Source organism: Bubalus bubalis, chromosome 5, assembly GCF_019923935.1.
Source record: "Bubalus bubalis isolate 160015118507 breed Murrah chromosome 5, NDDB_SH_1, whole genome shotgun sequence".
NCBI classification, from domain to species: Eukaryota; Metazoa; Chordata; class Mammalia; order Artiodactyla; family Bovidae; genus Bubalus; species Bubalus bubalis.
The window spans coordinates 110566526-110580870 of record NC_059161.1 but is presented as its reverse complement, the minus strand read 5'-3'; the positions used below and the strand labels follow the sequence as shown (position 1 = coordinate 110580870).

General features: G+C 48.4%; 1 protein-coding gene across 3 annotated transcripts in view; it reads left to right on the top strand.

Annotated features, from left to right (window-relative positions):
• Positions 1-14345, top strand: part of KIRREL3 (kirre like nephrin family adhesion molecule 3) — a 607178-nt gene that overhangs the window by 466649 nt on the left and 126184 nt on the right. For all 3 annotated transcript variants that reach the window (XM_044943559.2, XM_006057706.4, XM_025286398.3), the window contains exon 2: positions 11260-11337. In XM_044943559.2, the coding sequence (XP_044799494.1) occupies positions 11260-11337 (78 nt within the window). The remainder of the gene's footprint in view (positions 1-11259; positions 11338-14345) is intronic.

Genomic DNA, 14345 nt, shown 5'->3' with positions numbered 1-14345 from the left:
CCCAGGCGGTCCAATGGTTAGACTCCACGCTTCCATTGCAGGGGTCATAGGTTCGATCCCTGGTCGAGGAACTAAGAGTCCACATACCACACAGCCAAAAAATAGGACCAAAGAAATGAGAATGAAGGAGTCTCGCTCCCTGCAGGAGCTAGTGAAGAAGGGCTGGTGACTGCAACAGCTTTTGGGAATTATCTCAATGATTGCCAACACTTCCTCAAAGAGGAGCCCTAGATGTAAGCTTTGTATGAAATTCTTTGTTTTTAGAAATGAATTTAAGACCACAGCTGTTTCAGATTTCTCTTATAAGAATTTAATTGGTATGTAATAGCATAGTTAATTAAATACAAATCAATAGTTTAAGGGAACTAATTGATACTTAATATGAATGGGGAGAAAAACTTAGTTCTAATATAATTAACTCATATGAAATTAGCAATGAAAGAGCAATTATGTCTTTACAACAATGTAAAGTTTATAGTGCTTTAATAAACTTAGCATTAGCAAGCAATGAGATTCAAAAATTATGAAACAGGTATTATTGGGCTATTAAACATTTATTACTTGTCCTCAAGGCCCAGAGTCATGCACTAGTCAGAATTAATAAACCTTTACTATCCCTCTCTTCAGGACTCTTTCCTAGAGAGCTTGATCAGTAAACTGTGATCTTTGCGTGATTTACGGGCATCCTTATTGCCTGGGATGTGAGTGATTATGCTGAAAACACAACCAGGCAGACCCAATGCAGAAAGCAGTTTAGTAGAATCTCGGTGAGAACTTTCCAAACATGACACTCCAGCATCCTGCCACCCAGGGGGCCATCGCTGGGCAGAATGGCTTGTGATGAGAGAGGCCATGGGTACTGACACCCAACCCAGGCAAATGCTAGACAAGTCAGCAGCCCCCCAGGCCCTTTGAGATGACCACCCCACCCCACACAACTCCTTTTTCCTCCTCAAGACACTTACAGCAATTATTGTTGTTCATGTAGAAATAACTCCAGCTCAGCCTCGTGACACTTTTTTAGTTGAACTGCTGCTTGTCTTCGACTTGACTTTTTCACAGGCTAAAAGACTCTTGAGAGTCCCTTGGACTGCAAGGAGATCCAACAAGTCCATTCTAAAGGAGATCAGCCCTGGGATTTCTTTGGAAGGACTGATGCTAAAGCTGAAACTCCAGTACTTTGGCCACCTCATGAGAAGAGTTGACTCATTGGAAAAGACTCTGATGCTGGGAGGGATTGGGGGCAGGAGGAGAAGGGGACGACAGAGGATGAGATGGCTGGATGACATCACTGACTTGATGGACGTGAGTCTGAGTGAACTCCGGGAGTTGGTGATGGACAGGGAGGCCTGGCGTGCTGCGATTCATGGGGTCGCAAAGAGTCGGACACGACTGAGCGACTGAACTGAACTGAACTGATGTCCTACCTACATCAGTGGTCCCCAGCATTTTTGGCATGAAGGACCAGTTTCATGGAAGACAATTTTTCCATGGGTCAGGGGGCTGGAGGGGTTGGTTTCAGGATGATTCAAGTGCATTACATGTACTGTGCTCTTTATTTCTATTATTATCAAATCAGCTCCACCTCAGATCACCAGGCATTAGATCCTGGAGGTTGGGGACCCCTGCCTTACATAACCAGCCAGATTGTAATCCCATTGGGAGGAAGCTTGTGTTATGTATTTCTGTCTTGAGCATCATGCCTCTCAAGTGTTTGGGGTTAAATGTTTAAAATATTGATTTAATTTGACTGTGTTGGGTCTTGGTTGCAGCACGCTGATCTTCGACCTTTGTTACATCATGTGGGATCTTTTCTTGCGGGGCACACACTCTGCAGTTATGGCACACGGTCTTGAGAGCATGTGGGCTTCAGCAGTTGTTGTGTACAGGCTTAGTTGCTCCACAGCCTGTGGGATCTTCGTTCCTTGACCAGGGATCGAGCCCGCATCCCCTGCATTGCAAAGCAGGTTCTTAACCACTGGACCACCAGGGAGTCCTGTGGGTTGGGTTTTGTAGCTGCCAGTTTGTGAGTGCGCGCTGGTGGTGGACGGGTGGTGGCAGCATCATATCATCATCACCTGATGACACGGGTGGCTGCCTGCATCACCCTCCTGCTTTGTGTGTAAATTGTCATCACGTGAATTGGTCTATAGACCACGATATTCGCTCTCCAAGGCAGTGAAGTTGCTTTAAGATGTGTTTCTTCAGATCTGAACTCATGCTCATGTGATCTTCCAGGACCTGTCTACTTGGGGATCTTTCAAATACAGGAAATCCGTAATGCACCTTTGTCATCCATAATCAGCTTCCTTTGTCGATCGCTCCTGACACACACCCCTCGCTCCCTCCAATCTCCCCACTGAAGACCCTGTGGGGTCTTCCTGTTCCCCTGCTTGAGCCTCTCTGACCCTTAGCCTACTGTCTGGGCCGAGAAACATCTCTTGAGTTGCCACTTACTCTCTGTTTCAGGCACCTGTGGTCCCTGACCTCGCCTGCGACACCCCTGGCTGGTCTTCCCGCCTCGCTTCACTCCTCCAGCCCCGCTGACTTGTCACTGCCACACTGATCTTCAGAGATGCCACCTCACAGCTCATTGAGTCACCCTGGACAGGGCATATCACTCCCTGAGTCACCCCTTTGGCATCTGTTTAAAAAAAAAAAAAAAAAAAAGGAAGACGGGAAGATTTGATCACCTCTAGACTGCAGTCTGATGTTCTGTTTCAATTTCACCCTCATCAGTGGTTTATTCGAGGTCCTTTACACCAAGTGCTGTCTCATTGGATTTGCATATCAACCAAGTGAGGAGGGCCTTACGATCAGTATCCACATTTTGTAAATGAGAAAACTAAAGCCCAAAGAAGTCCTGGGGACTGTTCAGGGCTGAAGCAAGGCTCCGGCTGGCGCTGGTGGCTTTGCAGTCCACGCGGCCCCACTGCCCCCAGGTGCTCTGCGTGACTCCTGCCAGGTCCAGCTGACGTCTTTGCCATCTGCTCTCGGGAACCATCTGGGGATCTATTTTCAGCCCCTGCTCTGCTCTCCCATGTCAAGGTGGTGGGGGTGTGGAGGCTGCGAACGTCCCCCTGAGAAGCCCAGGGTCCTTTCACCTGCTTTCTCGTCTCGGGCTGTCCTGGGAGAGCAAGAAGAGGGGGAACATATCCACCCATCGCCTCTTGCTAGGTGGGTTGCAGTGGTCACACAGCTGCTCTTCCGCATCTGGGCTTGCCTTCTCCCAGTCGTCATCTGCATCCATGCTAAAATGACCGTTAGAAGATGCAAGTCTGGCCTGTCTTCTGCTAAGCACTCTGTAGAAAAAATACAGACTCCAAGGCAAGGCTCACCAGGTCCCCCAGAATCTCGTCCCTGGCTCTGTCTCCTGCCTCACTTTCTCCACTCCCAAAATCTTCGCTACAGCCACACCAAACTGCCTGCCCACCACACTCTATTTCTTGTTCAGTAGGCTCCTAGGGACATGCTCCATCTAATAGCTTCAGGTAATAAATGGATGCCAGTGCTGGGAAAGGGCAGGAGGGCAGCAGGATAAAGAGACGACAGAGGTTGAGGTTGTTGGTTGGCATTACCCACTCAATGGACATGTGTTTGAGCAAACTCTGGGAGATGGTGAAGGACAGGGAAGCCTGGCATGCTGCAGTCCATGGAGTAGCAAAGAGTTGGACATGACTTAGCAACTGAACAACAGCAAACGTGAAGGGATAGTTCTCAGCAAGTGTCCCTGGACCATGGTGACTGGGCAGGGCAGGAACAGGTGGGCTTCCAAATGCCTCAGATAGCCTCAGGTGAGGAAGCAAGACCTGGCACCCATCCACTGTCACCAGCTCTACCTGTGATTACTTCACAGCCCATTCATTTCTGGCTAGGGCACCAAGCGAGCACTCTTTGGGCAAATGTCATCCACACACTGACAGCAGGAATGCTCAAGGCATTCTGGGTTGATGTCAAGGCACATAGCTAGTGGCTTTCCTGGGAGCTCAGTGCTAAAGGATCCACCTGCCAATGCAGGAAGCATGCATTCAATCCCTAGTCCCAGAAGATCCCCTGTGCCTCAGAGCAACTAAGCCCGTGCTCCACAACTATTGAACCCACACTCTAGAGCTCAGGAGCTGCAACTGCTGAAGCCTGTGCACCCTAAAGCCCGTGCTCTGAAATAAGAGGAGCCGCCACAATGAGAAGCCCATGGACCACAGCTAGAGAGTAGCCCCTGCTCTCTGCAGCTGGAGAAAAGCCCGAGCAGCAGCGAAGACCCAGCACAGCTGGAAATAACTAAATAAATAAATGAAAATTTAGAAGACACATAGCCAGCCCTCCCTCCCCACCTTCCCTCTTTCCCATCATCTCTCGTGCCCACCACCCCCACTGTCCCATCTTAGCAGCCCCTCTGACTGCTCTCTAGTCGGCTGGTGCCTCTCAGGAGCCTTCTGAGTGGTCATGGGATGCTGCCCCCTTCGCCCCCCATGACTAAGGGACAGAGGTCAAAGAGTCTTGACCAACAGAAATAGCCAGGCCACAGAGAAGACTGGTTCCTCCCCTCTTCCTGTCTATATTAGCTTGCTAGGGCTGCTGTGACAAAGGGCCACCAACTGGATGACTTAAACATTAAAAAAGGTGATGCCTACCAGCTCTGGAGGGCTTCTCTCATAACTCAGTCGGTAAAGAATCTGCTTGCGATGCAGGAGACCTGGGTCCAATTCCTGGGTCGGGAAAATCCCCTGGAGAAAGAAATGGCAATCCACTCCAGTATTCTTGCCTGGAAAATCCCATGGACAGAGGACCCTGACAGGTTACAGTCCATGGGTCGCAAGAGTCAGACACGACTTAGCGACTACACCACCCCCACCACCAGTTCTGGAGGCCAGGAGTCCACAAAAGACACTGGCAGGGTTGGTTCCTTCCAAGGGCCTGAGGAATGGCTCTGTTCTAGGCCTCCCTTGTGGCTTATCAACAACCTTCTCCATGTTCACATGGCATTGTCCCCGTGTGAGTGTCTGTCCCCAATTTCCCGTTTATGAGGACACCAGTCATATTGGATTACGTGCATGTGTGCTCTATCACTCAGCTGTGTCCGACTCTTGCAAACCCATGGTCTGTAATTGGCCAGGCTCCTCTGTCCATGGGAATTTTCAGACAAGAATACTGAAGTGAGTTGCCATTTCCTTCCCCAGGGAATCTTCCCAACCCAGGGATCCAACCTGTGTCTCTTGATTGACAGTTGGCTCTTTACCACTGCTCTACCTGAGAAGCCCCATATTGGATTAGAGTCCCCCTAGTGATCATTTTAACTTGATTACCTTGGTCAAGGCTCTATCTCCAAATAAAGACACAGTATGAGATGCTGCGGGCTTCCCTGATAGGTCAGCTGGTAAAGAAGCCACCTGCAATGTAGGAGACCCTGGTTCTATTCCTGGGTCCGGAAGATCCGATGGAGCAGGGGTAGGCTACCCACTCCAATATTCTTGGGCTTCCCTGGTGACTCAGCTGGTAAAGAATCTGCCTGCAATACGGGAGACCTGGGTTCAATCCCTGGGTCAGGAAGATCCCCTGTAGAAGGGAAAGGCTACCACTCCAGTATTCTGGCCTGGAGAATTCCATGGACTATATAGTCCATGGGGTCACAAGGAGTCGGACACAACTGAGTGACTTTCACTTTCACTGAGATATTGCAGTCAGGACTTCAGCATCAGGTTTAGGGAAACCAAGTTCACTCCGTGATCCCACAGGACCGCTGATCTCTGCTGACACTTCTATGTCTGTCTTTTTTAAAATATTTATTTGTTTTATTTATTTGGCTGCGTCAGCTCTTAGCTGCGCCCTACAGGCTCTTCACTATGGAATGCATGATCTTTCATTGAGGCACGTGGGCTCAGCAGTTGTGTCATTCAGGTTTAGTGGCCCTGAGGTATGTGGGAACCTAGTTCCCTAACCAGGGATCAAACCCGTGTCCCTGCATTGGAAGGTGGATTCTTTCCCACTGGACCACCAGAGAAGTCCCTCAGTGTCTGTCTTGATTCACAGCATCGGCTAGCCCTGGGATCATAGCACACACCCTAGGAATTAAACCAGAAATCAGACCTGGATTCCAGCCTGAGCACTGGCCAGGCTAGACTGTGCTTTGGCCTTGAATTGCCATTTTACTTCTCTGAGCCAGTTCTGAAACCAAAATGGAGGCAATCACTTCTGCCTTGCCTGCCTCACGGAGCTACTGTGAACACCCAATAAGACAGTGAGTATGACAGTGTCGTGAAAAAATAAGTGTCCCACAAATGTGAAGTAGTATCTCCACAATATCAGGATTACTAGGAAGAATAAAGGAATCCTCAGGCTAGAAAAAGTCCCATCCTCACCCTCAGAAACTGAAGGAAAACCATTCCTTTTATGAAGCCATCTTTTTTTATACCTCCCGAGAGGAAACTGCACATTTCCCAGACTCCTATTCCATGAATTACAGCGTGCATTCACTCCAGGCCGTCCTCACCTGACCTAATCCACTGTGGCTCGGTCAAGCCCATCTGACCCATTCTCTCTGGCCTGGGTCACTGCCCATTATTTCTCAGTCATCTCTTTCACTAAATCAGACTTTTCCTGATCGCTCACCATGTGCCAAGCACTGTGCTTCAGACCACGGACCCTGAGCCTAAGAAGACACTATCCCCACCCTTCTGTGGCTCACAGGCTAAAGGCTGGGAGTTCCTGGGGTGCAACCTGGCCTTCTTCCTAAGAAATATACCCCTTCTCAGGCAGTGCTTCCTTATGTAGGGTGTGTGCATCAAAGTCACTTTAGTCATGTCCAACTCGTTGTGACCCCTTGGATTGTAGCCCTCCAGACTCCTCTGTCCATGGGATTCTCCAGGCAAGAATAGCGGAGGGGGTTCCCATGCCCTCCTCCAGGGTCTCTTCCTGACCCAGGGATTGAACCCATGTCTCCTGCGGCTCCTGCATTGCAGGCGGATTCTTTACTGCTGAGGCACTGGGGAAGCCTCTCCCTGTGTAGCAGTGTCTCCTAACTCTTTGTTCTCCTGAGACAGCACCCTCCACACCTTCATAGGCAGGTGACCCTGGCCTTCTTTGCACTGAACTGCCCTTCAAGCCAGGATGACTCCATTCACATCAGTCTTTTTCCGTGGGCCCATTCAGTGCATCTGGTGCTTCTGCTACTGATTAGTGCTTAGCCAAAACCTGCAGCCCCAAAGTCTACATGGAGAAGACCTCAGCATCTTGCTGTTTTGAAATGCACATCTGGAGGACTTCTCTGGTGGTCCAGTGCCTAAGACGTCACCTTCCGATGCAGGGAATGTGGTTCGATCCCTTGTTGGGGATCTAAGGTCCCATATACCTTGAGGCCAAGAAACCAAAACATAAAACAGAAGCAATATCATAACAAATTCAACAAAGCCTTCAAAAATGGTCCACATCAAAAACAAACAAAAAAGTCTTAAAAATAAATAAATAAAATGGGCATCTGGGATCTGACTCCACCATCAGTCCCACACCACCCGACAAAGAAGGTGGCCGTCTGGTGGCTGACCCAGCTCACAGTGTGAACGATACCTCTTCTATCACATTCCATCATCTCTCCACTAATAGCCTGGTTGATCTGGCTTGTTGGAATTGTAAGCTGTTGGTTCCTGCGCCCTGCATGTTTCTCTCTGGTCACTATCTTTGACCACACCTGTGTTTCCAGATTCTCCTGGAATCACACCTGGGCCCTGACCTGCTTCTTCATGTAGCACCAAGGACCTCTAATTTACCTCTGCAAGTTTCTCCCAAGAACATCCTCAATTTTCATATATGGATAACCAACTCATTCTCATGTATTTAATCCCCCAACCTGCTCATTCTTGCAAAGATCCCAGTGGCTTCTCCCCACTTTTCAGTAAAGACTTAGTCAGAGAGCCCTCTCTCACTTAATAAATTTCTGCAGTGTGCTTATTAGTGCCTTGTAATATAGATGCCTAAATAATTAAGACTAACCCACACGTGTCAAATTAAATGAGCCAAATACATTGAGAAATTGCTTCAGCCTCCATTTCTTTTATTAATCAGGTTTTTTTAATACAAAAAAGAAAGTCTTTTCCTGCTCATTTGCAAAAATCATACATGGTCCATGAGAATCTTACTTATAATAACCGTGTGTACATACAGCCTCTTTCATCGGGCAATACCCCTGGTGGCATATTACGTGACATAGGACAGGGTGGGTTGGCGTGGCAGAGACAGTCAACTCAAAGTCAGCAGGTGATCTACAGTCTCTAGATCTGTAGGAGGACCATGCCCCTCCATTTCCCTGAGAGTTGAGGGGATGGTCCAGGAAGCCATGCAGGAACACTGGCCGAAATACACCCAGAATCTTCTGCCCACACTCTTCTGCCAGAGTTTGTTTCTGGGCTCAATGCAAGAACCCAAACCCAAGCTCCCTTTCCATTAGGAGCCACTACTGATGTACTTCAGATGAGCATAGGAAGTCAGTGGAACATATAATAGGAGTCATCAGCAATTGTGTCGTTCTCATGATGAACAGTACGCGTGCAATTATAATGGGCTGGTTACCTCTGAATGTCGTCAGCATGTTGAGGTTTCAGTAGGGTCCTGGGCTAGAGGCTTGTTTGCTGGGGCTCAGAGCCGCCTCACAGCTAGAGCTTCCGCAGCCCCTCCTCCTGGCAGGCTGCATTCCTGCCTCTTGAAGGTGGTTGTTAGAAAGGATCCACAAATATAGTAAGTAAACATCAAAGGGGCTTTGATCCGCATGGCTTTCGACAGAGCAGGAGCCCCTGAAGAAAGGGCCGAGGCCTTGGATGAGGGAACTTAACATCGTCAATTTGGGCGCCTGAGATGTAAGGCTGTTTGAAGTGAGGGCGTTTTGGCTGTGCCTTCAGACGAGCGAGCGTGGAGAGAAAGGAAGAGAAGTGAGTGCCTTTGGAAAAGGCATGCTCAGATCTGCTTCTCTGCTCTTTACTGATAGTCAATAAACCCCTTTAAAGAATCAAGAGATCAAAGCCCATGACCTCCCTGGGCCATGGCATTCCACCACCACCCACCATGCTTTGTTTTCCTCTGGGGCAGGAGCCCCTGAGCTTGACTTATCTGTGTCTCTCCAGCCCTTTCATCCTGCTGCTCTGAGAGGCTGGGCCTGGACCACAAGAGGTGGGGGGAGGGCTGGAGGAGAAGGAGCCCAGCCTCTATACGCTCTGGCAGTCTAGATGCCAACTGGCCAGGGCTCAGAGTATCACCAAGCGTAGGGGAAGAAGATGCTGTGACATAACCCTCCGTGGCACCCTCCTTCTCTAAGAAACTGATGGAGGGAGTAGCCAGGCACCTGGGAAGCTGACAAAGCCTGGGAGGAGTTGCAGTCCCATCCCGGCCTCTGGAAATCATACCCCTTATCCGTTTTCCCAGTTCATGGCAGCTGCCACATCTGTATGATGTCAAAGCAAAGAGGTGGGGGTGGGGAGGCTACAATAATCATGGGAAGTCACTTAACATTTTTGAACGTCAGTTTTCTCATCTGCATAGTGTGAATAGTAATAACTGATCTGCCTCCCTCGTGCAGTGGCTGTGGGGAATCCAAAGAGAAACCTGTTTCAGAACCCACAAGTGCTGATGACGAATCAGGAGTAAAGGACAGATGTGTGTGCACACTCAGTCATGTCTGACTCTGCAGCCCCATGGAATGTAGCCCGCCAGGCTCTTCTGTCCATGGGATTCTCTAGGCAAGAATACCGGAGTGGGCTGCCATTTCCTACTTCAGGGGATCTTCTGGATCCAGGGATCGAACACATGTCTCTTGAGTCTCCTAAATAGACAGGCAGATTCTTTACCACTGCACCACAGTTAGGGCAAAGGATAGATACCGGAGAGGAAATCTTGACTGGTTAACCAAGGTACTCCAGTCCAGGGCTTATACACAATGGACACTGATTTTCAGAATATCGTCGTGCGGGAAAATTGGTCTCTTGCATTTGGTACCTGGAATCATTGTTCTAACTTGTTGTTTTATTGGGTCAAAGTCTTGTGGGACCCGAGTCTATGCCTTATGTTTCTTAGCCATCCCCACCCCTGTGCTCCATGCTGAGTCTACGCTCCTAAGTGTCTGATGACAATGCTGAATTGTGCCTGAATGTAAGGATGAACAGGGATCCTCAGTCCCAGACATTCACTCTCTCCCAAAAGTAGACTCTTTCTACCTACACCTTGACTCCTGTATACTATGTGTAGTAAGTCACTTCAGTCGTGTCCAGCACTTTGTGATCCCCTGAACTGTAGCCCACCAGGCTCCTCCGTCCATGGGATTCTCCAGGCAAGAATACCGGAGTGGGTTGCCATGCCCTCCTCCAGTGGATCTTCCCGACCCAGGGATTGAACCTGCCTCTCTTATGTCTCCCGCTTTGGCAGGCATGTTCTTTACCACTAGCACCACCTGGGAAGCCCCTTGGCCCTTGTGTCTTCCCCTAAATTCTCCACTGTGTCTGGTTGTGCTGTTCCATCCTGGACACCACTGGCTGGACTCTGCCTCTTCTCTGGCTTTACCACAGTCCCGATGTAATCTGGGCATACCCCTTTCAAGCCTGGGGACTCATTAACCTAGAGAGTAAAGGTTATGACTGTGGACTCTGCCTCTTGTTCAGAGTCAGGCTGCCTCTGTTCAAACTCTTGGTTCTGCCACCTACCAGCTCTTTCATCTAAGACCACCTACCTAATATGCTCATAAATGAGGATATAATATAAAAATGGGGATAACAGTGGTAAATCATAGAGTATATCATAGTGATACCTCAAAGAGTTGTTGCAAAGATCAAATAAGCGAATTATTGGCCTTAAGTTATGCCTGGACTGTATAAAATAGATAACTAATGAGAACCAACTGTTTAGCACAGAGAATTCTGCTCAATGTTCTGTGATGACCTAAATGGGAAGGAAATCTGAAAAAAAGAAAAAAGAGAGAGAGGATATATGTATAAGTATAGCTGATTTAGTTTGCTATACAGCAGAACTAACAGAACATTGTAAAGTAACTATACACTGATAAATAAATAAATACAAATCACATTCACGACATCTTAAAGTTATGAAAATCCTAGAAATAAACCTGATGAAAGTTTTGAAAAAAATCATGCCTGGACCAAGTGCTTTCTAAATGTTTGTTGAATAAGTAACCCTTTTATAAGAGCAACAAGCTTCACATCTCTTGCAAAAGGACCTTCACTGACCCCTGACCCGTTCCAAGCTCACCCACTTCTGCTTTTCTTCCAGAGCTGGGCCTCCAGAAAAGAGGATGCTGTCTGGTGCTGGGCTACATGGCCAAGGACAAGTTCCGGAGAATGAATGAAGGTCAGTGGGAACCTGCCTTCTCAGGGGTGATGGGGAGGGAGGAAGCTCTGCCTACGGCTGTGGCAGCAGGAAAAAGACCCTGGGGCTTCTCAGAAAGGACAGCAGACCGATGAGGCTGATTTCCATGAAGCCGTTCAGATAGCAATGTAGGGAAGAAACATTGTGTGCTGATTTATGAGCATTTTTTCCTACATACTCTTCCTTCCTCCCTTTAGGTCCCCTCCTTCTCTTCCTGTCTCTTCCCTTCCCTTTGTCCCTCACCTACCCACCTGGCCCAACTAAATCTGCTTCTGTTATCTTTTCTAATCCAGACCTGATGGCCTTTCTCCTTAACATTCATATTTCTTGAATGCTAATTGAATTAACGGCGCCTCACAGGGGACTTGGGAGGATACTAAGGAAGAATAAGGCAGAGCTCTTTATTCTCAAAGGATTTCCACTCAAAAACCTGCCCTCTTTTCCAACTCCTTCAGCCCTAGCTCTCCCTCTTACTCATAGGCCATTCTGTCTTCCTCTAGCACTGGGTCTTTCTTCGGACGCTTGACTGGGCCACAGAAGGCAGGAGGTGGTGGGGTGAAGAAGGTATTGGCATTGATGTGGAGGCTGCAGCATGAGAGGGGTGCTGTCACTCCTGGGCCCGCTGCAATAAAGAGCCAATCCCCTCATCCCCAGCCATCTGTCTCCGTGCAGCTAATAACCCTCTCCATCAGATGCCACAGATTGTTTGTCAGGATTCAAAAGTAGATAAACAATGGCTGGGGATGCCATTTATTCACTAAAGTCAGACAAATGAAGCCCTGGCTTCTCACTAGCCCAGATTGCCGTGAGCCGGGCCCCTCCCTTCCCAAGGCCCAGCGCCCCCTGTAGCCTCATTCCCATTCCAGGCATAGAAAAGATAGTGCACCTGTACCAACTCTAGCCCCAAACTTAGACCACAGCATAGCTCCAGCGCCCTCTTCCTAAGCTCCTCAGCTGGCTCTCCTCCAAGCCTCTAGACCATGACACCACACTCCCACATGCTCCCCAGACCTAATGCCTCACCAGCTAGAGCTTTGTTGCCAGGACCCATCATGGTGACAGTTTGACAACAGTTAGATCAGTGCAATTAAGCACAAAGAATATCACCCGGTTTCACTGCCTGCCTGTATAAGGCAACAGCATCAAGAAGCTACTTCTTATTTGTAGGAGCCCCATGGCTGAGCACAGCCAGGACTGAGGCTGCATTTTCTGCATCCTGCCAGTCAGTCTTCCTTCCTGACTTTTCTCTCAGCTCAGCCCTCCCTTCCCACCACCACCTTCTTGAGTGTGCAAGGCAGTAACTTCTCATTTGTGGGAACTGACAGCATGGCTCTGTCCATGGTGCTGAATATACACATTCGCTTGCTGGCAATGCTCATTAGAGAAGCTAAAATGAGGCTCCCAGGGAATGGGGGAACCAAAAAAGTCACGAGCTGGGATGGATTTGAAAGCTCAGGTTCCAAGTGTCTGACCCCAATAGAAGGATACTGACTCCAGATCTTGGGGCCTGTAAAGAATCATATCACAAAGGATGATGAACATGATTCGACTCCTCCCACTTTTCATAAGTGGCTCGGGCTGCTATAACAAAATACCACAGACTGAGTGGCTTAAACACAGAAATTTATATTCTCGCAGTTCTAGAGACTGGAAATCCAAGATCAAAGTGCCAGCATGGTCAGGTTCTGGTGAGAGCTCTCTTTGTGGTGTGCAAACAGCAGCCTTCCCACTGAGTCATCCCACGGCAGAGACAGAGAGAGAATGCTCTGGTGTCTCTCCTTATGTGCGTGTGTGCGTGCATGCTAAGCCTCTTCAGTGGTGTCTGACTCTGTGGGACCCCATGGACTGTAGCCTGCCAGGCTCCTCTGTCCATGGGATTCTCCAGGCAAAAATACTGGAGTGGGTTGCCATGTCCTTCTCCAGGGGATTTTCCCAACCCAGAGATCAAACCCACATGTCTTATGTCTCCTGCATTGGTAGGTGGGTCTTTTACCACTAGCGTCACCTGGGAAGCCTGTCTTCTTAAAAAGAAGCTTAAATACATTTGCTGTTAAGAGAGATACAATGGTAATACCCTGAACCAGAGCTTAGGGAAATGGTAAGAAAAACAAATGCACCCTTAATAGCTCTTTAGACATTGTTCAAGTAAAGCAGAGGGGAAGAAAGGGGACTAGAAGAGGACTTGGGAGCAAGACTAGGATCTGATTACTTCTAAGAATGGCTAGCCTTACTTTGTGCAACAACTAAACTAAGACAGCATTTTAAAATTATTTTATTTTAATTGGAGGATAATTACTTTACAATATTGTGGTGGTTTTTGCCATACATCGACATGAATCAGCCATGGATGTACATGTGTCTCACCATCCTGAACCCCCCTCCCACCCCCCTCCCCACCCCATCCCTCTGGGTTGTCCCAGAGCACTGGCTTTGAGTGCCCTGCTTCATGCATCAACCTTGCACTGGTCATAAGATGGCATTTTAACAGTCTTTACGTCTTTAGTTTGGCTGGGTCGGGTCTTGGCTTCGGCACACGGTACCTTTGTTGATACATGCAGGAGATCTCGTTGTGACCAGTGGGCTTCTCTAGTATCCATGTGGGATCCTAGTTCCCCAAACAGGTATGGAATCCATGTCCCCTGCATTGGAAGATGGATTCTTAGCCACTAGACCACCAGGGAAATCCTTTTTGTTGTTCAGTCACTCGGTTGTTTCTGATTCTATGTGACCCTGTGGACTGCAGCACTCCAGGCTCCTCTGTCGTTCACTATCTCCCAGATGGCATTTTAAATAGGTTTTTCTTGTTAAAAAAAGTAAGATGCCAAAACAATGCCCCTTCTCTTTGAGCCTCCTTTCAAACACACACAAGCCACAAAAATGGGTTATTCCTTTCAACAGATTGTGATCCACTTGGCTGGGAATGAGTGATTCTAGGTGCTTTAGCCCCATTTATACCCTCCCCCTAGTAAAGATGAACTGAGAATCAAGCA